General features: G+C 34.2%; 1 protein-coding gene across 1 annotated transcript in view; it reads right to left on the bottom strand.

Annotated features, from left to right (window-relative positions):
• KCNT2 (potassium sodium-activated channel subfamily T member 2) overlaps positions 1–26,675 on the bottom strand; it is a 255,342-nt gene that overhangs the window by 87,953 nt on the left and 140,714 nt on the right. The window contains exons 11-13 of the mRNA XM_087960820.1: positions 13,724–13,904; positions 9,350–9,514; positions 8,614–8,750 (exon numbers count right to left, since the gene is read on the bottom strand). Coding sequence (XP_087816946.1) covers positions 8,614–8,750; positions 9,350–9,514; positions 13,724–13,904 — 483 coding nt within the window. The remainder of the gene's footprint in view (positions 1–8,613; positions 8,751–9,349; positions 9,515–13,723; positions 13,905–26,675) is intronic.

Below are 26,675 nucleotides of genomic sequence, written 5' to 3'. Positions count from 1 at the left end.
ATTATGTATTACTCCCATATACTCAAGCAGCTGCAATCCCATAATTATATATCTAGAGTAAGTTCCACCGATGATTACTTCAGAGTAAAATATAGAAGATTGCACCACAGGGAAGTTTGTAGCTCCTAAACTTGGAAATCCTGGATGTCAGAAGAATTAACTTATACAAATTATAAAATAGTACTTAACATGGTAAAAATAAAAGTTATTGCAATGCTGGTTTTGATTTCAAATGGGTTCCTACCTTCATTGTTCAATGATTTATCTTTAAAATCATTAATAAAGATGAAAGCAGTGGCCAGACTATTATTAAAATCAAATAGTGTAATTAAAGCTAAAAATGACTGAAGATTAAAAGGAAAGGAAATTATGGAAATGCTTAATCCATCTGCATCTAAAAGTCTTTCACATAGTCTCAGTTTTAAGAATTCTTTAAAATCAAAGTATAACTCCATGGTTAATAGAGATGAGCGTGAAAAAGAGCCAATTTGGTCTAGTGGTTAAGGTACCAGGTTAAAAAGCAGGAGACTGTGAGTTCTAGCTCTCTTTTAAGCATGAAAGCTGGCTGGGTGGTTTTGGGCCAGTCATGTTCTCTCTCAGCATAAACCACCCCACAGGGCTGCTATTGTGGGGAAAAATAGATGAGATGGGTGGCACACAGCCAGCGGGCCTGGGCAACCCAGAGCGGGATGGAGCCCATTAAATGGCTTCTGTGATCTGCTGTTGTCGGGGCAATGGGTGGGAGTTGGGGAATGATTTTGTTTTTGTTTTATTGCACTATATTAATTTCTGTTAGTTTTTATTGTTTTAAATGTGGTTTTATATTCTTTAAGCCACCTTGAGTCACCATGGGCAAATACATGGCAACATACAATCAATCAATCAATCTCTTAAAAATAATAAATAAATAAATAAATAAAATAATAAAATAAATAAAATAAATTAGGAGAAGGAAAATATTAAATATGTTTGTACCTTGATTTTTTTTATAAAAATAATCCAAGAATAAAATAAATAAATAAAGTAAAATAAGTCTAAGAACCAAATCTGCCCATACTACATGTCATAGTCCCAGAGTCACTCAAATATTTTATATTTGGCACTGACAAATATATGGACAGGAAGGCAGAGTCCATATTGAAAAAAGATACTGAATGGCTAGCTTATATGAAGACTCTACTTTTTTATGACAAAAATTATTGGTGCACAAAATAGGCTTCAATTAAAGCAAATAACATAGTGATTGAGACTTCCGGTTGGGTTCTGTGTCAGTGTGGAGCTGAGGAGCGGATCACTACTCTGAAAGATTCCGATTTTTGCTAGTCGGTGGCTTTTTGGAGTGTGTCGGACCCCAGAGGGGTAGGCAAAAGAAAGGGGAAAACACAGAAGTCTTGGGGAGGTGCTGCAATCCCGGAGACTGGAAGAACCCCCTGAAAACCAATGGCAGAAGAGGGAGATCGTGACAATCGTGATGATCGGAACCAGAGACACAGCAGCCCAGCCGATAAAAAGAAGCGATAAGAGGGAAACAGCAGGCTGAGCACTGGAAAGGCATATTTAAAGAAGAATATTGGTGTATATTGTAAAGGAAGCTCCGATTTGAGTGGTGTGGTGAAGCAGCGGAACTATTGACAGGAGCGCTGACTGAAACAATGGCAGAGATTTATGCTGACTAATGGAATCGTGCAACCTGAGGAGACGAAGGGTGAGATAATAACATTTGCTTTGCGAGCGGAGGAGTGAACTATAGAACCTTATTGTCCGTTTATTTGAGAAGTGGGGAAAGAAAGAAAAAGAAGTGAAAGTGGTTAAGTGGTACAGGAAAACGAAAGGACAATTAAGAGCGTAAAACTTGGAAAAGAACTTTTGATGCATTGAAAGATCGGAAGAAAGGACTGGGGAAAAGAAACTTAATTTGATAAATATTAATAGACAACTCTGACAACAAAACAAGAAAGATCTATTTAAGGTATATAAGTGGAACTGTGACTGTGTGGGAGTAAAAGAACAAAAGAGTAAGAAGAAAATACACAAATAGAAAGAAGAAACGAAATGGAGAAAGTGACTGTACAACTTGGAATGAGGACATTTTGAATTAAGAGTTGTTGTAAAACAATTAACAAAAAACTCTGGATCTGATTTAATAGATATTGGTAAGATACAAACCTATTTAAGTGACGTTGGTAGAAAATGAATTTAATAGAGGTAAATATATTAGAAATTTGTATACAGAATATTACTTAATACTGATTAAATTTTTTGGATTAACTGAATAATTGTTGGAAAGTAATTCTATAAGCATATGAATTAGATGGTCAAAGAATAATTATATAATATTATTATTCTTATTTTATTGTTCTACTGATAAATTATACTAATCAATTTTTGTTTAAAAATATTATATAAGAAATCTAGGGGGGGAAAAGAAATTAGATTTACTTACTTCGATTAAATATATAATCTTAAGCAAACAGATAAATTCATATATTCAAATACATTAATGAGCTGGGTGCTTTAACTATTTACATTAATTACATGAATATATAGGTCTGGTGTTTTCTGGTTAAGCATACTGGTATCTATTTAATTGTATTTATAGTGGATTATCTATCTATCTATCTATCTATCTATCTATCTATCTATCTATCTATCTATCTATCTATCTATCTATCATTAATATTTAACTCTCTAAACCTTAGAATATTTGACCATTTAAGAAATAGAAATAAGATCTGTCTGGGACTATCTATAATAGAAAACTCTTATTTAACAATATATGCATTAATACGTATACTGTATTCAAAGGAGAAGAAAATATAACTTTACCAAGGATAGTTGATGGTGGATTGGAGAGAGCTTCTATGAATAGTTAAAATGGCAACAATAACTACAAATGTAAAATCAGGGAAGAAACCTACAACAGTGACATCTTCACCTCTGGGACAGAGATCGATTGACGCAATGTTACTGGCGGAAAAGATAAGTTCCGCCCAAAGTTTGAAGGCAGTACAGTCAACATTTGCTATGATGCAGGAAATAATGGTAAAAACCCATGAACTGATAGTGAGGAATCACGAAGACATGTAATTATAAATGAGAACGGAAATAGGAGGAGTGAAGAGCTAGATACAAAATTTGGATAGTAAAATCAGAAAGATGCAGCAGACAATGACAAAAAATGAACAAAAATTAAACACAGTAGAGGCAAGAACTGAGGTGGTAGAAAAGAGATTAGAGGAACTGGAACAAAATTGGAGTCTTATATTGTGAACTTTGGGATTCTGTGGTGCGTATAGAATTAGAAAAAGCATCATTTTATTTGAGATTCCAGAACGCTGTTGAAGATAAAAAGGAAGATCTACGTGAAATAATGGCGAATTTGATAGCAACAGCCCTACAGAAAGACAAACAGGAAATTGAGAATGACATCGATGAGTTCTACAGAGTATATACCCATTACGCCCGAAGACACAGACTACCACAAGAAGTCCACATCAGATTCGCGAGAAAGACGATACGAGATATGTTATATGGCAAGACCAGAGACGAGCCACTGATATATAAAGATCATGAAGTGGTAACATTGAAGCAAATACCTAGGAGAGTTAGGGAGCAAAGAAGGGGCTACCAGTTTTTGTCATCTCAGTTAATTAAGAATGGTATATCAGTCAGATGGCTCACCCCGGAAGGGCTCCTAGTAACATGGCAGGATAAAAAATACAAAATTGATACAATAGAGAAAGCACATCAATTTTGCAAACAATATCTGGGACCTGAGGAAGAATGTGAAAGTGGAGAAGATTTAAATACAAGAAGTCAGGAAGAACAACTCTCTGAAGAGAAAGAACTTGCACCAGTCAGAATCTCAGAAACTTAGAGAAGGTGAGGACAACAGACCAAGTACAAGAGAACCCAGAACAAGAAAAGAAACAAAAAATGCTCTACACAGACAGTAACATGAACAGAGAAATCACCCTATTTTCAGTTAATATCAATGGTTTAAACTCAACATTAAAAAGAAAACAGTCATTTGAAAAACTTAAAAAACAAAATGCAGACATAACTTGTATACAAGAAGTACATATCATAAACAGGCAGACCTCCTAAAGGATACCAATTTGGGAAAAATGTATTGGGCTCTTTCAAATCAAAGAAAAAGGAGTGTCGTAGTATATATAAAAGATTGGCTGCAACACAAACAAGTATACAAGGATGATGAAGGAAGAATGTTATTTATAGAAATAATATTAAACCAGAAAAAGATTTTTTTAGTTACAGTATATGCCACGAATGTCAATCAAAAAGAATTCTATAATAAACTCCATCACAAGATAGTAGAAACTGAATATACAAGTGTATGTATTGTAGGAGATTTAAATGCTGTTTCAGACAAGGACAAAGACTATAAAAGCTCCAAAAAAATAAAAATAAAAGGAGACTATTCCCATCTTCTTTTAATAATATGGTGAGGGAATTAAATTTGAAGGATGTGTGGAGAGAACTATATCCAACTAAAAAGCAATATACTTTCTTTTCCAATCCCCATCACTCTTGGTCTACAATAGATCAGATATGGATGGACCCAGGCTTAATGGAAAACATTGAAAATATAGAGATCTTGCCAAATGTATGGGCTGATCATAATCCTATTCAAATTAAGTGGAAAGAAAGAAAATGATTGGAAGATGGACATTTAATAATAGTATACTAAAAGATAATGAATATATTGAAATGGTGAAAAAAGAATTGAAAATATTTCTTGAAATAAATAAGAGAGAACATAGGTCCCTTCAAAACCTCTGGGATACAACAAAAGCTTACATGAGAGGTTTAACTATTGGCTATAGTATTAAAAAGAATAAAGAAAAAAGGCAACAACAAAATGTATGGAGAGAGAACCTTAAAGATTTAGAAGTAAGTAGACAAATTGATCCGAATAATCAAAATATTAATAAAGAAATAGATTTGGTAAAACATAAGATAAATTTAAGTATGCAGGAAGACCTGGCCCGAAAAGTTAAATTAGTAAAACAAAATTATTTTGAAAATGCAAATAAGCCAGGGAGATGGTTAAAATAAAATAAAAAAAGAAAAAGGAAAAAGAACGATTGTAGCTCTCCAAGACCAAGAAAAGAAAGTATGTACTCAGGCTAAGGAAAAGAAAGATATTGCCAAGGACTTTTTTATAAATCTATACAATCAAGAAGTAGTACCAGAAGAACTTATTAATAAATATCTGAAGGGAAAATTTTTTTACCGCAAATTATGGATGAAGAGAAATGTATTTTAAATTGTAAAATATCCACAGAAGAAATTAGAAAGGCAATTGGAGCCTAAAAACCAAATAAAACCCTGGACCCGGATGGAATTCCATCTGAATTCTATAAGGAGTTTCAAGAGTTATTGGAGGAGTTAATGACAGACTTATATAATGAAGGCTTGGATAGTGCTGATATAACCCTTATTCACAAAGAGCAATCAGACCCACAAAAAATTCAGAATTACAGGCCAATATCACTTTTAAACGTAGATTATAAGATTTTGGCCACAATATTGGTGGAAAGATTAAAAAAAATATTAAGTAGGATTATTCATACTGACCAGAATGGGTTTCTGCCAAATAGACAAATGAAGACAAATAAAAGAATAATTATGGATGTTTTAGAATTCTAACTAACACAACTAACTAACACAACTAAAACAATGGGCACTGATGTTTTTAGACGCTCAGAAGGCTTTTGACAATTTGAATTGGAATTTTCTTATTAAACAATTGACAGGCATGAAATTTGGCAAAAAAAAAAAATAGGATTCATTAAAACAATATATAATACCCAAACTGCAAAAATATTAATAAATGGGGAAAATACAGATAATATAAGGATAAATAAGGGTGTAAGACAAGGATGCCCCTTGGCTCCCCTACTTTATATATTAGCAGAAGAGACACTACTGGTACAAATCCGACAAAATCAAAGAGATCAGGGGGTTAAAGGTTAAAAAAGAGGAGTACAAACTTCAAGCATTTGCTAATAATATGGCATTTATAGTGGAAGTTCCCCTGGAAACGACACCCATTTTGATGAAAGAAATAGAACAATATGGAAAGGTAGCAGGGTTAAAAATTAATAAAGAAAAAGCAAAAGTGATAACAAAAAATTGTACAAATGAACAAAAGGAAGAACTAACAAAGAGATTAGGGATACAGGTGGTAAATAAAGTAAAATATCTGGGGATATAGCTGACAGCTAGGTGCTCGTCAATTAAAAAAGATAATTACAATAAATTAACAATTCAAATATTTAAAGACTTAGATAATTGGGCTAAATTGCAAATATCTCTATTAGGCCGTATTGCAATAGTAAAAATGAATATTTTGCCAAAAAAAAATTCTTATTTCAGACGGTGCCAGTCAAGTTGGAAAAAAGCTTTTTTGAAGAACTAAATAAACATATATCCAAATTTATATGGCAGGGGAAAAAAACGGAATAAAATTTAAATTATTACAGGATGATAGAAAGAAAGGAGGCTTTGGTCTTCCAGATTTCAAAACATACTACTATGCTGCGATAGCAACCTGGCTCAAAGACTGGGTTAATTTGATAAATAAAAGGATCTTAACATTAGAGGGCTTTGATCTCCAACTTGGATGGCACACATTTATGTGGGATGGAAAGAGTAAACACCACTTGTACTTTCAAAGGCATTATATAAGGAGTGTGTTATTAACTATTTGGGAAAAGATAAAAAAGTTACACACCCAAACATTTTAGATTTTGATAATATTGTAAGATATAAAGATCTATTACATCAAACTGGAGAGTTAAAGGGTAGGAATCAAATACAAATACAAGGAAAAGAGATAGCACGGTGGTCCTATGCGCAGATACAAACACATTACAAAAAAGATAAAGAACAATTTGGTTTTAATATGATCTACCAAGAATTAGATAAGATTTGGCATGGAGAGGAAAGGAAATTGATTAGTAAAATATATAAATATCTATTGGATTATAAATTAAAAGAAGAAACAGTCAAAGAGTGTATGATAATTTGGGCAAAAAATGTGGGCCACAGTATTGAATTAGACAAGTGGGAACATATCTGGGAAATAAATTACAAACTAACTATGTCAGCCTCGTACAAAGAGAATCTCTATAAAATGCTGTATTGTTGGCACTTGCCACCCGCGAGACTGGCTAAGATGTTCCCGAACCTCCCCCCAAATTGTTGGAAGTGCAACTGCATCCAGAGAACATACTTTCATATGTGGTGGACATGTCCATATGCCCAGAAATTTTGGAAAAACATCAAAAATTGGATTCTAAATATAACTAAACAAGAAGTAAAACTTGAACCTGAAACCTTTTTGCTGGGTATGATAGACTCAAAAATAGGGGAAAAAAAATCAACATTTAATCTTGCACATTATAATGGCAGCCAGAATAAGCTATGCTCAGAATTGGAAACTGTCTATTGTCCCTTCAGAGGAGACGGTCATTAAAAAAATTCATGAGTGTGCAGAGATGGACAGCCTAACCAAATTACTAAAAAACAACAAAGATAGTGAATACTACAAAGTTTGGAACTGTTGGTATGAATGGTTAAAGAAAAAGCAACATTTGACAACTGAATAAGTAATGAAACTATGAAGGACGTGCGTTTAACTATAAAGTGTTCTGTGAAATTAAAACATTAAAAGAACGAGGAACGTATTATAACAAGGTAGATCACGTCAATGTTATGGGGTAGAAGAAAAAAAGAAAAGAAAAATGTAACCAATGTTCAATACCTGCTGCAAAATGTATATATGTATATATATTTGTTTATGTTTGTTTGTTTCTTTTTAAATGTTTTAAATATAAGAAACTTAAATAAACTTTATTTTTAAAATTAAAATTAAAATAAAATAAGGAAAACAACATAGTGAAACTTCAATGAATGTTTGCTCCAGGGACTTTCAAAGAAGGTGTAAACTTTTAATTAAAAAAAAAAACATTGGAAGAAATCTAAGATTGCACTATATAGGAAAATAGTGGATTTCATTAGGGAAAGACAATAGGAGGCTGAATGGGAAAAGAAAAAAGGATGGGGGAAGGGAAAGATACCTAAAATTTATTGCTTACTTGTATATGATCTAAAGAAATAATGTATGTGTCCATTCTTTAGTTCATTAATTGAATTTCTCTTAATGAGTTAGAGTTTCATCTTGCAATGAAATGTTTAAAATGAAAGGAAAGCTTCCATAGTTATAAATTAAAAGTGAATCTTTATTTTTGACAATAGAATTTGTCAACCCCCAAAATATGAGATTGTTGGAGACAGACTTATGTGAGCTCTGATAATTTCTGTTCAGAAGTAAATTTCCAAAACAGTTGGAAGGAACACAGCTGATAAGAAGCACAAAGAAATGTCTTTAATTAAATGTGTTTATCATTATTTGTTTATTTGTTAAATTGAAGGCTGCCCATCTCCCTCTCAGTGACCCTGGACAAGCATGCAACAAATGTTCTCTGGGATATCCAGTAAATGTGAAAGAGTCCTTTGGTGAATTAGTTTTATGGTAAGATCATAATTATCAATAAATATATATATATATTGTTTGGTACCTACTTAGCTCTCAGGAGATCTTGATCCTTCAGTGCTGAACCTTGCAAGTAGATAACCCTTTGGGACCACATGGGAATTTGAAGCACTCTTCGAACCTGAACATCCATCTCCGTGGGACACAATATAACCACATAGTAGTCCTATAAAAATGCATGTTGTAAGAATCAACGAGAACCAGAAGAAATATTACATGGTTATATTTCATGGATATTTCCATTTAAAATTTATCTTGGAAAAACTTAAGAGTTGAGAGAAGGATAGTTGAAGGATAATTTATTTTTTAACCTTTCTAAAAAAGAAAAGTGTTCCTGCTATTTATTTCAATAATGATTTTATTGATGCCAAAGTTGCTCTGCAAGATATCAACATGTAATGCTTAGCCTCATGCAGAGATGAGTTTAAATCACTTCCTCTGGCAAAAAATGTTAAGCATTACGCACACTGAAAAGGAATCTATGTTCAACAGCAGAAAATGTCAGCTTCGGTGGCTACTACATAGATCTCATTAATCATTAAAAAAGGCTCAGAATTGGCTCTAAAGAAACAACATAAGTCTAGTAAAAAGAAGTGCTGGATGTTTTATAGCCCTTTCCTAAATTTTAGAGTAACTTACATTTTACAGATATAAGTCTGTGACCCATGATACTGCTAAGATTTCAGTCATATGTGAAATAAAAATGTTAAAAAAATGTGAATATTTCTGGCTGAATTTAGATAAATGCTGATCTGCTGGACTTACCTGGAGCCTAGGATGAGCATAGAATTCATTTAGAAAATCCATAAGCAGGTCAATCTTAAGAGAACTGACACACAAAACAACATGTTTCTCTGTCTGAGCTCTATGTCGGCTATAATTTCCACCTGATTTTTGTCTTTCCATCCACAAATAAGCCAGTTGCTCAAACTGCAATAAAATAAATTTCAAGATGAAGTATGGCCTCAAGAAGTCAACAAGGAGATGATAAAAACCATATAGTCCAACTGTCTAGATTGAGGTGGGGAACAATGGCTCAGGAATTCTGGGAGTTGAAGTCCACAAGTCATAAAGGGGCCATTGTTCACCATCTTTGGTCTAGATATTTGTTTGTTGTGATTTAATTTAATATGGCTTGTAGCAATATCTCACATAAAGAATATATAATAAGTGAAAAAAGAATAACCTAGCAGTACACATTTCAGCAAAACACACTTGAATATTAATGTGCATTACCATATCACATATACTGTACTTTCTAATTAGCTGAATGTGGGCAGCAGTATGTTGGCTTTTTTGGTTCTTCTGTAAAAATCTTAGCTGTGAGGAGTTTCCGGTTTGTCGGCTTCGCGAGCGGCAGGGATTTGCGAAGCTGCGCGATCCCTGCCGCGCTAGCCGTTTTTGGGGCTCTGACCGGGTACGGAGCTAGGTTGCCCTGCAGGGGCAGCTGAAGGTAGGGGGGATCCGGAGAAGGGTTTGGGGGTGTTGCAGACCCCCTCCCCCGCTGGCAGAACCCCCTTTTCCCAGGACGGTGCAGCGGCGGTCCGTAATGGCCGCCACAAAGAAGCTGGCAGCCGGGTAAGAATGCGCAGGAGGAAGTGGAGAAAGTGCTTGAGAGGAGAAAGTCTTTCTTGGTTCCTAGGACTCTAAGACATATTTAACAAAATTCCTGAAAAGTATGACTTTCTGAATGATACCTTCGAGAAGAGGAAAAAAGCGGCAGTTTAATGGTGCTGAAAGGATAGCTTACCCTCTTTTTTTACGGAATAAAAAGTGAACATTAAGAAACCTATTTTTTTTTAGGTGAAAACTGGCTCTAAGCGGTGAGTGGGAAAAGAGAGGACTTAAAAAAAATATTTGTATGCTAAGACCTTGTTGGAGGAGATGCCTTAAGGATTGAAAGACTAAAATATATTGTAATAAGACTTTAAGAAACAGATTTGGACTTTCCTTTTCTTTAATTGATACTACCCCAGGAGGAGAGAGTGGGAACTCTGTCTTGGTTTGGACTGACTGAGAACTTTGGGATTGTCTTATTTTTCCTTTGGAATATTCTGGCTGGTGTAAGAGAAAAGAAAAGAAAAGATTTATAATGGCTTCTTCTATCGAGGAACTGAGAAAAGACTATGAGCAAGCAAAACAAAATGGTAAAGCTGGTTTGAAAGAAGCCTTCCTTTTTTTAGAAATGGCGCTTATTAATTATCAACAAACATTGCAACAGATGAAGACAGCAGAAGAAGAACAAAGAAAGGAAGCCATCTTTAATAAATCTCAGAACTCGACCAAGAGGGAAGGAAGAGGAAAAAGAAGAGAAATAAAGGACTTAAGATTTAAAAAACATTTAAGAAAGGGAAAAACAAGGTGCAAAATCAATATAAGGATGGTAAACAAAAGGGAAGAGGAATGCGACAGAGAAGGGAAGCCAGTAAGGCAGAGGCTAGAAGAAGGGGGCTAGAAGGGGGGCTAGAAAGGTTTGTTGGGGGAAGAAAGAAAGGGAAAAGGTGGAGAAAAGTTACAAAGTTTTGAAATTAAATGAGAAAAAGAAATTTTTTTAGGGATAAAGGATAAGTATAATTTCTTCAAAGAGATTTTGCAAGGTACATAAGATGATATTGTAGTATTGTATCAGAAATAGAAAATTTAAATGGCTTGAGAGTTGATAAGAGATTAAAATGTTGGAATGTTAATAATGATTGGTTTGAAAATATAATATGAGGGGAGATTTAGAATATTAAACTTTAATTAAAGAGTTTATTAAGATTATGGTATTGATGTTATTATAAAACTTTCATTATAGTATTTTGTTTTTAATATTTAAATCTATTGCTTAACTATGTATTTAATTGTTTTAGATGTATTATTCAGTTAGAATGTACCAAGCAAAATCGGATTGGGTATTTTAAAGATTAATTTGATTAATTTAGTGGGGAGATAGAAAGGCATCATACTCTGATTAGTGATTTCAGGAGAAATTTCTTTCTTTTAAAAGGAATGAGACAAAGGTATAATAGAGAATGGACAAAAGATATAAATATAATGACTCAAATTAAGATGATTAATTAAGATAGAATCAAGAAGAGTGAAATGTGTGGAGAAGTTAATATAGAAGACTTAGAATGGTAAATAAAATAAGTAATGATATGTAAGATGAGCCTGAATATAATTGAAGTCCATGAAAAGAGAGATACCTGGGTCCAAGTTACTTTCCAAAAAGATCTTTTATATGTTTTGTGTGTTGTGTGATTATGTTGTTTTTTTGGGGGGGGAAATTAATAAAACCTTGTAGAAATATAGAATGAGAATAATGGTAACTAAGTCAGAAAGAAGTAGATGAAATAATAATAATAAAATTGAATAAGAGTGAAGAGAAATAAAGGGAAATTGGATAAGAGGTTTTTGTATGTTTATATGGAAATGGTTTACAATAGAATTATAGTTTACCTGACTTGTTAAATTTATAATGGAAAAAGGTTTAAACATGTAATGGAAAATGATGACTTGTCTGTTTTGAAAATTAATAAAACTTGTTTAAAAAAAAAATCTTAGCTGTAATTTATTAATTTAAACAGTAAATTTGTACATGCACTCACTTTGACTTGGCTCCCTTGTTGATGAAGAGAGTCAAGATTTAGTCTCAGAGAAGACTACCCCTAAAAAGGAATCATGGCTTGTATTGTCCTAATAATGCTTTGTTTATTAATTAATCAAAGTAAAAAAAAACCACGTTTTTTTAAAGAACATCACAGTCATAGATGATTATTAGATGGTGAGCCATTAGAATGGAAGACAGATGCAAGTTGTTCAGGAAGCTGCATGAAACAGACCCAAAAGAATTAAATTACTAAACATCACAAAAATAGATGGGATTCTGGAAATAGAAATAAAAATGGATTTGGTGTAGTGATAAAATGTCTAGTTCATAGGGAAAAAATTGTTGTAAACAATGTACTCAAAAAGTCTAGCAATGGTTAAGATTAAAGAGGCATAGAAAATGCAGGACAATTTTGACAGAATTTGTAGTCTGTTTTGGAATGTTAGCAATTTGGCAGAATTCTGATTTTAAAGTGCAGCTTTCTTCTAGGCAGTGTGTGTAAGGCAGAGGTATCCAACTTGCGTCGTCACGTGATACATTGCAACTTTCCACCCCTCGCTAACCGGGCATGGATGTGGCCAGTATATGACTCATCTGGCCTGTGGGCTGTGAGTTTGACAGTCCTTGTGTAAGGCAATTCTGCTCTTCAATAAATTATTGAGGTACTTATGAGTATGGATAAATTTATTTTATGTTTGCTGTCGTTTTTTTAGTGAATGGTTCAATGTTATACATACAGCATACACTTGGAAGTGAATATATGTGTTCTGATAGAGGGAAATATTTGCGGCTCAGGGTTGAAACAAGGGGCCCTTGATACTCTCTGAGCTCATTGTTTTCTTGCAAACATTTCATTTATCCAAACTAGATAACATTATCAGTGTGTATGTAATCTTGCATGGAGATTATGTGATACTATTGATCAGAACCTGAATGATTTCTGATGAAGTTTGCAAGGAAGAGAATAGATTTGAAAATGAATATATCACTGACCAAGGAAGCTGTTTTTGACAAGAGAAATAGAACAATTGTTACTCATTTCTAAAGAGTAAAAAAGCAGAGAATATGTAGATGAACCAGTGTAGCTTAGTAGAATGTTTACTAAAGATAACATAGATGGAGAAATTTAAAAAGGACAAATATTTGTAGAAACAGTGGCTGGCTCATATTTAAATGATGGTCCACTAGAACTCCAAGATCCCTCTCACAGTTACTATTATTGAGCATGGTACCACATATACCATACCTGTGCATTTTGTTTTTCTTGCCTAAATATAGAAGTGTACTTTTCTCACCATTCAATTTCATTTTGTTAGGTAGCACCCAATGTTCCAGCTGGTGCCCAATGTTCAAATTATATAGTATATTATACTATATTACATTATATTAAGTGAATTATACTAGTGCTCTACTGTAAGTAGATAAGAAATAGATATATAAATGAATATTTTGAAATGATAATGTAAAATACAAGTGTAGTCATTACAAATATTCAAAATTAAAATGCTATTATTCTAAGTCTTTTTAAAAAGAAAATAATGTTTTACCTGTATTGGTAATACTACAAGGGCAACACAGATCATAATTACAACCAGCAATTTGGAAGGCCAGATCTTGGGAGTAACATCCCCAAATCCTACAGTGGAAAATGTCACTATGCAGAAATAGAGGGAGTCAAAGAGAGTCAGCTTGTTTCCTGCTCGTTCCAGATGTTGAATTCCACAAATACTATAGAAAGAATGGATTTAAAAAAAACATATGTAACTAGATAGATTAGTGCATTACAATTCTGTTTGGTCAGGGGATTAATTGTCTCATATACATACTTGTATTAATGTAAAAAAAATCAGTTTTGTTTTATATTTCACAAAAGTCTGCATGTTTCAAAATTAATGAACCCATGTTATCATTGATCTCAAATACTGACATATATATGAGACCCAAACGTAAGAAGAGGGGAAAAAATGCACTTTTTCATTTGAAAACCCTGAGCAGCTTGAGATCATGAAAGCTTTATATCTCTTAAATAGCCATTATGGTCACTTAATGATCATAAAGTTATTTTTCTGGAAAGAATGTTAAAATTATAGTTTTTCCTTTTATAGGACCTATAATAAGAATCATAGCAGCAAGCAGAAGACAGCTAAACTGAGAATTTATAGCATTAAACCATACTGAACAGATAGCCTCAATTACTAAATACATTTGAGTAATATTTAGAGACACCGTGTTAGCATATGCCACCATGAATATATTACTGTTTATTTTCCATTCTATCCTTATTCACAGTCAATCTATATAAATAAAAGCGAAATACCACTCACACATCATCACAATATCTCCAGAATCATAAAGCCCTACAAACTTGAAATTTGAAAGGTATGTTCCTCTTGGCTTCTAGATGCTCACTAAGAAAGAATTTTTTGAAACGACCATCAGAGCATTAGTATTTCATATATTATCATTAACAGGCTCTGATGCTAAGGAGTTCTACCCCCCTCCCCACCTAAAATCTGTTCCAAATGCAAAACACAAGCAGAGAAGAGTTTCACTTTCAGTTTTAGTTTCACAGCAGCAACCAGCTTTAGTACAGAACAGTTGACTAAGCCACGCCCAGGCTCCTTGCTCTTTCCTTGCTCACACAGCAAATACTGTTTCAGTTTCCAAATAGCCCTCAACTCTCTCACACACTGACAGGATGTTAGCCAGATAAATACTGATGGATGCTGGTAGGCAGAGGCACAATTTCCCCCCTTTATTTTCCTCCCCCAAAACTAAGCCCGATCACAGTTTCATGGTGAAGCACGGGTATAGAGCTAGTTTAATATAAGTCTGAACCTGATAATAAAACCTAAAAAGCTTGAATGTGTAGTTATACTATGTTGCACAACTTAATGAAGTGATTCTGTACATAAAACAAGCTTGGAAATCTTCAGTCCAAGTTACCTCAACAATATTAATTTATATTTAGTTTTCCGCCATTTCTGCTCTTGGCCATAGAGATATCTTATGTTATTCAAATTGATGTTTCCACAACTTGAATGGGTCATGGCTGAAGCTATGTTTCAGAGTTATACTTAAGGGGGGGGGAAGTGTTAAGATTAAAAAATTGGGCATCAATCACTTGAAATGAAAAAAAACAAAGTGAAATCCCAAAAGAAAGTAATATTCTAAGAGTTCTGAAGCCAGGTTTTACAGACTTATGATTGAATGCACAGATCACGCTTTGTTCAAAGAACTCTCTTGAGCAGGCTTAGAATCCCTTTGAAGAGCTCTTAAGGGAATTGAAACTTTTGACACTATAATAACAAAGGCAGTGACATGTGGGGTAAAACAAATGGGTATGTTCCACTTGATCATTTCCCAAATGGTCCCATGCAGTATGTTGAACTCTGTGGCATGGAAACCTGCTTGGGATTTCTCATTACTGAAAGAACAGCTTTTCATAGATAATTAAAATTGTTTTCCTTTAATAAATTCTTCTCCATCTGAATTATTCTTTGATACTTTCTTCAAGAGGATGTGGAAGAACTCAGAGTTATGAAAGGGAAAGATTCATCTTTAGCTCCTCAGTGACTGGTGGCTCTGAAATAAGCCTGGAATGGTGTATTTTCAAGGATCCTAAATCTAGTTTACCCCAGAAATAATGGGGGTAAATCTATAACTTATTTACAGATAGTCCTTGACTTATGACAATTGAGACCAAAATTTCTGTTGCTAAGCGAGACATTTGTTAAGTGATTTTGCTCATTTTATAACCTTTCTTGCCACAATGGTTAAGTGAATCGCTGCAGTGTTAAATTAGTAACATGGTTAAGGGAATTGGGCTTCCCATTGACTTTGCTTTTGGTCACAAAAGGTGATAACATGATCCCAGGACACAGCAATTGTCATAAATATGAGTCAATAGCCAAGCACCTGAATTTTGATCATGTGAACAGGGCTGCTGCTGTAAGTGTGAAACAAGGTCATGTCACTTTTTTTCAGTCCTATTTTAACTTTGAACGGTCACTAAATGAACTGTTGTGAGTTGAAGACTACTTGTATTTATTTATTTATATTTATTTATTGATTTATAAAATTTATTAGCACAATATTTCTAGAATAAAATTCTGGAATTACTAATATAGATGTATTTAGAGTTGCCTTTAAAAATAATGTTTTTACAAAAATCAACATTGTATAAGCAGTTTAAAATAAGTATGGAAAGCAGAACAAAATAGCATCTAAGCAGGATTTAAAATAAACAAAAATAAAACAAAGATATTAGTCAAAAAGCTTACGGGCACCCAGAAAAAGGAAACATTGGAAATTCAGATAGTTAAAAAGGTAAAATATCTTAGTATTTAGGAATATCTTAATATTTCCTCAATTAAGGAAAACAATTATAGTAAATTAGTTGTCAAGCCCAAAATTGACACATGTGTAGCCATTTTATTTAGCCTCATTATATATTTCTTTTCTTTCTTTCTCTTTGCTGGTCATGGGGGGAAGGGTTTTGGGTTCTTAGGGTGGGAGGAGTGGAGATAGAGAGTGTTGTTTAGGCTAGGTGGTTCTCTTTCCTGTGGGAACAAAAGCTGACCCTGCTGAGACCTAGAGGTGGAGATTTATGGCACCAGACAACATTGATTAACTTCTATTGGGGAATGTGACTCTTGGGAGGGGGGTGTTTCTAATTTCCAATATTATTAGGTGCAATTATGGATTGTGTCAGATCCGGAATTACCATGGGCTTTGCCAATTTGATGCTTTCCTAAACAAAAGAAATTGTTTTGGAAGGCGGACTTTGCTCTTTTCTTTTTAAATGGATTTCATCACTTGGAAACCTTACATTAGTACTACAACTAAGAAACCATCTGGAGACATGGGGAAAACTACAGATTTCACTAATTGGAAGAATTGCTGCAGTCAAAATGATTATATTACTGAAATTATTATATTTATTTCAAACTATACCAATAAAATTAGGAAAACCCTTTTTTGAGGAGCTCAATAAAGTAATAGCCAAATTTGTGTGGGTGGGGAAAAAAAACTAGAATTAAAATGAAATTAATGCAGGGTAAAAGAAGGAGGGATGGCTTTGGACTTCCGGACTGGGAATTATGCTATCAGGCAGCATCCATGACATGGATAAGAGATTGGATTAATTTGGATAATAAAAGAATAGTATTAATGGAGGGACATGATTTGCAACTAGGGTGGCATGGATTCTTATGGGATGGAAAAAGCAAAAATCACTCTTATTTCCAAAAACATCAGATCAGAGACGCACTTATTCAGGTATGGGGTGGGGTGGGGGAAACATTACACTTTACCAGGCTGGTTGTCAATGATGGATTTGATGATATACCCCAATGCAATGGACTTAAATAAAATGAGAAAGGAACTGATAGATTCACAAGGAAGGCTGAGAACAACACAAGAACTAAAGCAACAAGGTATAGATATCAATTGGAGGCCCTACTTGCAAATTCAGACAAGATATAAAAAAGATAAAGAAGAATATGGATTTTATAAGGATCAACAACAATTAGATAAAATAATTCAGGGAACGGAAGAGAAGATGATATCTAAAATATATAACCTTCTTTTGAACTTTAAAATGGAGGAAGAAATTGTAAAAGAAACAATTGATAGTTGGGGGAAAATTTGGGATACAGCATTGAATTAGAATATTGGGAAAAATGTGGGGGGAAAACTATAAATTAACATTATCAGCAGCATATAAAGTAAATATATACAAAATATTTTATAGATGGCCCCTACCCCCTGCTAGATTGGCAAAGTTGTTCCCAACCAGAAGCCCAGAATGTTGGAAATGCAAAAGTAAACAGGGCACCTTTTCATATGTGGTGGACATGTTTGGAAGCCAAGAGTAACTGGATTAGAATTATGGATATCTATGTGGATAGAGGAAATAATGAAACAAAAAATTGAATTCAGACCAGAACTGTTTTTATTGGGAATAATAAGGGGAGACTACACTAAGACAAACAAATACATCATTTTACATATAACAACTGTGGCCAGAATTGTGTCTGTACAGTACTGGAAACAGGATAATATACCATCTGAGGGGACAGTAATAAGAAAGATTTTGGACTGCGCGGAGATGGACAGGCTGACCTTAGTTAAAAGATAGAGGTGAATTGGAGTATTATCTGGTCTGGGATGCCTGGTATACCTGGTTGGACAATAGATATAAAAGTAACACAGTAACTAATATATGAATATGAATGTTGACGATGCTGTAACGTTGTTGAAAGTGTTGATATGTTATAAATTGTTGGAAAATGTTTAATAAAAAGTATTTATAAAAAACAACAATAAAATAGCATCTAAATAATGTCTATTACAAGATATCCTCAACTGTTTTGCTAGTGGGCAAAACAAAATGCATTTTAAATGCCATGACTGCTACGGGAAAAGAGATTGACCAGTCATAAAATGTCAACTATGATGCCACAACCAATCACATAACAAGTCAAATGGAGAAAGTTAAGGGAGTTGTATGCGGGTGCACTGGTGTATACTAGTATCATTATATAAGTATAATAAATTTGTCAAAAGAATAAAAAAAGCTGCTAGACCACAAATAAGAATAAATAGAAAATCCTAGCAAACAGGGATGGATGTGGATGGCAAACAGGGTGGCAAACAGCAGATCCACGGTTTGTGAGTATCAAACCTCTTGAATAGCTTTACCAAAAAAAATGTGGTCTTTTCTTATTATTATCAATTAAAAAATTCTGCATGCCTTTACCTTAAGTCTTCTGCTTTCCTTAGTTTCATTTGAATCTGCCTGTGCAATGATGGTTAATATTTTACTAAAAAGACATGAAAAGCACCTTACAGCCCCTTAATTTATATGGACATCTATATTTTGAAAAGAAACTTTGTGTCTTAATAAAGGGCAAAATTATAAGCTACAGTGAACTGTACACTAAATGAAAAAAAAACCTTAATGTCTAAAATTAGTCCTACTTACTGTATGTACTGTCCGAACTTTAAAATATTTAGTCATTGTTTGCTGGTTTTTATATTTAGTACTACCTGTAAAAAAAATGTACTTCATGTTTATCCCCCTCAAACCCCAAAGAAATAAAAATGAATGTAAGGTTAAAGTTTAACCAAATGTTGGAGAAATCATGGCCACAACAGCAACTTTCCTCATGTTTAGAACAACTGTTCTAAATTCTGGTGGTAGCCAAAAATTGGCTTCCTATCTGTAATGTTAACCATAGAATTGGGGTTTGATGGAGATATTGGGGATATGAGTCACGCCTTTCTGAACAGCTGATGGAGAAAAGCTCTTCATTTTCCTCTCATTAAATGTAAGAAATATACCTTCTGTGTTGCCCTATCATTGTGGAATTCCTTTTTTTCACAATGTCCATTGAAGATCAGTCTCGGAACAAGAGTTGGCTAAAGTTCTATTTGTTCATTTCAGAATGCTGAATGCTCAGTGGCAAATTTAAAACGGCTGTCATATTTCTTCTCACCCTCATTAGAGTACATGGAGAACAATTTCCTTAGAGCTGCAGTTATTCGTAGCCTCTTACCTAACCATAACACTTATTTTTAAAAAGGTTGTTCTTCCAAGATAAAACTATCTGTGGAAGATCTTATAGCTACAAAAGGTACATGAAACATTACAGTGAGATGCAAAATGTATAGCAATTTCTCTTTCATCTCCTTTAATTCTCCAGGGCCAGCACTCCTGGTTTGAAATGTCTAAAATTATGGGAAAACATAATATTGTAGAATGTTCTATAGCCTAATACACAATGAAAGATGTTCTGATAAGAATATTCATGCATTCTACAAAATATTCATGAGATTCTAAAAGGACTTAAATCTTACAATTTTGGAGAAATTGTATAAGGTATAAATTTCTGATAGTCTTCACTGTGACTGTTCACTATTTTTCTAGCCTTAGGTCTATTTTTTATCTGGAAGATAAAATAAAAAAGAACCAGGCTGCTATTTTGTTATTGCTTGGATTTTGTTGTTTATAGTATAATCACATGTTTAATTTTGATTTATTTTAATACTGACCTAACATTTTAAACTAATGAAAGCTATTTCAATATACAGATTTATATTATTATTATTTAAAAAAAAATTAAAACAAATGTTTTAATGTTTGTTTTCTTTCTCCATCTTTTTCTTCTCATCTTGTTTCCCCCCCCTTTGGAATTGTGACATTAACGCTTTAATAATTAGGAAAATAACACAAGCACGGCAAAGGAATATTAAAGCGCTTTGGAATGCAATTCCCAAGAAGAGGCAATATATATATATAGAATAACAACTACAGCATATTATTGTTTTCAGAATAAAGAAGGTAAGCTGATGGTCATTTAGCAAAACTCCAAAATACAATTATACAGCACAATATGAATGGGACAGAAACATGATTTTAAGAACTACACTGCATGTGAAAACAATAATTAACAAAAAAAAACTTAAAAACCATTTCATGTGACATGACTTAATGTATTGCTATTTGAGTGAACTATAGTTGTCTTCCTTGTATTTTCAGCTGATTCTTAATTTTGTATCTTCAGCTGATTCTAAATATTTATACACCACCTACTACCACTTTTTATTTCTCTTTGCCTTTTGGCAAGGTAACTACTTACATCTGTTCACAAATATTTTTTTAAATGACATAAACATGGAAAGTAGCTTAAAAGCAACCAATGTGGCAGTTATATGATGCTCTGCAGCAGTATATGCTGTTTTCCTGTGATTGCATGTCATGATATGTGCAATATGAACAAATATCGCAGACAGAGGAAACAAGTCTCTAGTAATTTTTAAAAATAAAACAGCTTTGTTATCTTGAGGCTGGTGGGAATAATTTCATTATCTTTGAATTCCATGGTATGCGGGGAATTTGTATGAATTGCCAAAACATTTCCAAATAATTGTATTCTTAATCTGAAATATTTAGGAAGACCCATGGCTTACAAAACCAATATGAGAATATTAAAACACTGATAGTGTTTAGAAAAAAAATCAGCAGAAGCAAGATGATTAGACTCTGTTACAATGGCAATGGGTACACTATTGGAAGATTTGAAAGACCAGGTTAAGGGCAGATCATCACTGCATGGTGGCACAGTGGTTAAAATTCAGTATTGCAGACTAACTCTGTCTGCAGCCAGGAGTTCAATCTTAACGGGCTCGAGATTGACTCAGTTTTTCATCTTTCCAAGGTTGGTAAAATGAGGATACAGATTGTTGGGGACAATATGCTGAGACTGTAAACTGCTCAGAGAGTGCTATAAAGCACTATGAAACAATACATAAGTCTGCTATTGTTATTGTCATTTATGAGTTGCTAAAAGTTCATAACTTGATGACTTGATGGCACATAATCAATCTAGGGATTTAACAATTTGCAACCCAGGCACAACAAAAGAAAGCACTGCTATAAACATCTAAATTTAGGTATTCTAATACTATAAAATGGAGTTGGAAGGCAATGTTCTATTCTTGTAGAGGGAGGGTATAACAATCAAAATTGTTAGCTGGTATCTTCCTACATGCATTATCTTGCTTCTTTTCACTTGTATGCTCCAAAGGACAGATTTCTGCTGGCTTATCCTGCTGCTTCACTTGAAAAATCAGACATATAAATTGGATTCTGTCTGTAATTTAGAGTGAAAACTATTATAATATTGCACTATACGTGATTGTGTAGCCAGCGATTCTTGAAAGCATAATACATCTCAGTGTTGTTCTGCAGTTCTGTCAGTAGTAGTAAGCACTAAGAGAGCAAGAATACAAAATAATAGTATTTGCTATTATTTTTAAGTTGAGTTATTGGTGATGTGCTACTTTTAGATATAAGCAACTTTCCTTCTGCAAGTATAGGCACAGTCTATACAGCTGGATTGAAACAACAAAATTGTGCAACTATGTCATGCCACACTGGCAGATCAAAATCTAGAAAGCAAGATCAATTATTCAGAATATATACACATATTGCAATGAGCATGGAGTTAGATTGGCTGTGCATATTTAGGGCCCTTTTATTTAACCCTAACCCTAACCCTTTTATTTAACTAGGAGAGTTTATCAGGTTTTTTTAAAATTGCCTTTGATCCTTCTTTTAACAAAATGTTGCTTTTATCGGGAGGATACTAATTAATTGATACCACAAAAATGTTGAACAAGTCATCTTCAGTAATATTTTGAAAATGTCCACATCAAAAAATTTCATCATAAAATAAAAGTTTAATAGATCATTCTCAGGGTGTAGTCATAAACAATAAAGAAGAGGTTATGCATATATATGCCTAGTCCTATTTTCAGAATCATATCCAAAGATATTAACACCAATCTGCTTTCTGCTAATTTAATTGGCAAGAAATTTAATCCAATATTATGTCCAATTTCTTCCTTGATTAGGTCTGTCCTGGAAATCTTATTTTTCCTTTAGGCAAATTTATGACATAAAAGTGACTTTTCCCTACCTTAAATCACTTGCCTTGGAATTTACAAATTATCTCCCATAGGAGAGGAAGTAATTTCTGTCAACTCTATCAGCAACCCATGGAATTCCTATAAACTTATAAATAAAACAGGTAAATGCCAAGAAGATGACACACAAAATCATAATTTGGTCTTATGTAAAGTCTTCACTACATAATTGAAGTCAGAATGCAGCCCTTAGCAAAGATTTTAATGAGTAATGTGTAAATATATGATTGATTTGTCAGGCTTGGCTCTTTTTTAACATGCAATTATATGGAAATAAAAAAAGTCACAATGCAGCATTCATGGAACACTTTCTTTACAGGCTAACATAAACTGTTCTCACACTTTGGAAAGTGACAGGCCATCATTTGTGGGAAGGACATACTGTGGCTCACTGAAAACTGCTTTTGCAGCTGTGGTCTGCAAAGCATAAAATGTAAATTTCTAATACTTAATTTTACAGTCTATCCAAAATGCTGGACCTTCACTTACTGAATTTGTTTCTAAGCTAAACAGTAATATAAAAGCTGTCATGTTGTAAGCCATCAAAGTCAGTCTACCAAGGACTTTATCAGCGCTATTTAGAATTTTAAACTTGCAAGACAGATTATTTACCATTAAACTAAGCACTTGCATTTGTTACACAGCAATACTTGGAAAATGTCACAATATTTATCTATTGAATTATGTTGTATGGTACATGAATATATGGCACATAACTATTAACAATTTCTTGCTAAATCCACGTGTCTTGCTATAAATAACATTACATATATTAATTCCTCCTAACCCAATATTTAAAGATATGCTGAATTCTAGCATCGCCTATACAATTTCTTATGTGTGTGTGTGTGTGTGCGTGCGTATATTTGAATCAGTTTTTGACGCCTGGTGATTGCCTGGACTAGTCCCTGAAGATTTCTTAGCAAAGTTTTTTGAAGTGGTTTGCCCTTACCTTCCTCCTAGGGCTGAGAAAGACTGGCCTAAGGTCACCCAGCTGACTTCATACCTAAGTTAGTCTCCTGCTTTCTAGTCTGATGCCTTAGCCCGTGTCACTCTACTAAACTGGCTCTTATCATGGATTTTAGGTGAGAAAAAATGAATAACTTTACTGCTGTATATTATGGTTTTTATGCTTGATTCAGTAGATGTGTAAAGTAGTCTAATCTCTGGGAAGTAAGACTCAAGATGCTTGATGAATGAAACAGAACCTACTGTCTATACCCAACTTGACAAACACTAGTCCAGGCACAAATTTTGGAAAATTATTCCTCTCAAATGACCAGAATTTCATAAAAATGTTGCTTCACAAGCCTGGATAGATAAGAAAGCCAGCAATAATCCCACATTATCCTAAGAGTATCTGGCTAGAGCCTGCCATGAGTATCAATTAGCTACTATTTCATACTACTGCAGCACAAGCCATTCTATAACCATAGTCTATCTACTACTTAAGATGCCCCATCTGAAATAATTATATCAATAATTCTATAAATAATTTTCCCAATGTAAATGATACAACTCCTCTGTGAAATTATTAAAAATAAGGCATGAATTATTTGAGTAACTATTTGAGTATGCCAGAAGGAAAAGATTTCATACAGATATTAATTCCCAATGCATATTTAATGATATCCAAAACAAGGACTACTTTATTCAAAACCTGTGATAAATACATCAAGTAGACACAAAGCAAATTGTTAAGTGAGAGTGCTCATATAGTTAAAGAAATCAAAAACTTTTGATAGACAATGAGATTAATTTTCTGTCAGTAAAATAAAATCCAATTCCTTTACAAAACAGGTAACATTTTAAAGCTCAGGTCTTCTTTAAAAAAATCATCATATTAATGTCTCTTAAGTATATTGGAGAATATACATGTTTGAAAGCACAGAAAAATTGAAAATAAAGGTATTGGTGTAATGGATAAAGAATAAATCCTCATTCTGCCATATAAAACTTGTCTTTCTCTCACTACATATTATGAGTAGGGTTGAGATTCAGCTGGTTCGGGTGAACCGGATGTTAAATTTACATCTGATTTGCCAAACTGGTAGTTGAACCAACCGGCTGGCGCTGCCCACCCCTTCCTTCCCCTCCCTGGAGTCTCCACGTGGCCCATTTGGGATGCAGGTAAGTGCAGGGTCCACGTGGAGGCTCTAGAAGGGCAAAAAATGGCTCCCAGGCCTGTTTCCGGCTTCCAGAGGACCTCTGGAGCATGGAGAAGGCCGTTTTCACCCTCCCAGAGGCGCAAAGGAACCTCCGCACTCTGGGGAAGGCGAAAAACGCCGTCCCAGAAGTTCCAGTATGACACACGTACCATGGCCACGCCCACCCAACAACTGGCCAGAGAACTGGTTGTTGGGATTTTTGAATCCCACCTCGATTATGAGACAAAAAATATAAGTCAGAATTCCTGAAATGATATCACAGAATGACCTAGAGTGCTATATAATTTGAATCATAATTAAGAAATGATCGATCAGCTCCAATATCCCATCTAATAAAATTTTAAACTGTATCTCAGATGTGGAACAAAGCAGCAAAATGGGGCAAATAAATCAAACTATGTTAATTGGTGACTTGCAAGTAGGCAAAAATGAGATGGATCCATCAAAGACCCCAGCCCCATATTTTATAAAACTGTATTTTATAATATGAAGAAAACTAACATGATTTACATTTTATCACTTTATATACCTGCATGGGCCATACTGTCTAGTTAAACTAAAATAAATTTTATTTATATGAAATCAAAATTAGCTTTTATTAAGCTTTATTAGTCAGATTAAAATCCTGCTCTTAATTGAGAAACACTAGATAGTTTACGCAGGCATCCTTTTTATTTTATTCATAACTTAGAACAATTCAAAACTGACTGAGATAAATCTAGTGAACTCCCATCACTGAAATTGGGCTTGAACCTAAATGAATACCTAACCTCTAAACCACACTCCATTTTGTGTACTTTTTTTTTTTTTTTTGGGGCGGGCTCCACCAAGTTCTTCAGCTTACTATTTTCTTTTTTTTTTTCTAATGTTTTCCTACAAGTGCAGGGTCTGCTTTTGGGCGGAATCAAATATAAATCCATTGCTTACAACTGAAATTGACCAACTGAATTATTACCTGAGCCTGACGTTGTGGGCTGAGACAGATTAACTGTCAAGTTTTCATACTTAAGGAAGAACTAGAATTCATAGTCTTATGGTTTCTAGGCTGGTGCTTTAACCATCAGACCAAATGGGTCTGAGGGCCCAGCTTTCTATGTGCTATTATACTCTGACCCTGTGATGACCCGGGGAGATACAAAATAAACACAGTCACAAAAACCCGGTGAAGCCCCTTTTATTCCTTCACTTTGCTTCCAAGCTCCAACTATCCTTGATGGAAGACAAAAAACTCCCACACAAGCAGTTACAAGAAGGAGGGAAAAAACAACACAAACCAGGCAAGATAAGGGCTGGAAGACGTCCACAGATAACAGAACATACACTGGGAAGGACTCCAAACTCAGAGAGGAACCATAAACTAGAGATATTTCCTTGCTTTGTTTCCAGCGCTCGCATGTATGCACGTCCGTCTTCTTATTCAGTTGTCACAGCTGCAGCCCATGAAGAGGATCAATGCCCTCTCCTCCCGAATAGACCATGTCTCTCCCTTATCCTCTCCTCCCTGCGTGCCCTCGGATGGAGAGGCCTGGGTCCCCCTCTGACTGCTCAGCCAGCCTCTGCCCTTCCCTCTGGCTGGCCTCTGCCAGCTTCTTCCACAACCTCCGGAGCCATACTTCCACTCCCGGTCGGCTGTTCCTCCTCTCCCTCAGAGTCAGTCTCCACCAGGGGCCTGACGGACCCTATTTAGAAACTCATAGAATGGGGATAAAATGAACAAAATAATGAGGAAAGATCAGATGTAATTTGTAATTGCAATTAGCTTGAGGGGAACGTAGTTGGCACCTCATTCAAAATGGCCTTTTTTACCAAGCAGACTGAATTTCTGTCATTATTATAT

This window comes from Notechis scutatus, chromosome 3, assembly GCF_049901735.1.
Source record: "Notechis scutatus isolate UNSWTSFEM ecotype Mainland chromosome 3, rNotScu1.2, whole genome shotgun sequence".
Lineage (NCBI taxonomy): Eukaryota > Metazoa > Chordata > Lepidosauria > Squamata > Elapidae > Notechis > Notechis scutatus.
The sequence above is the reverse complement of the archived record's forward strand: the minus strand, read 5'-3'. Positions and strand labels throughout refer to the sequence as shown.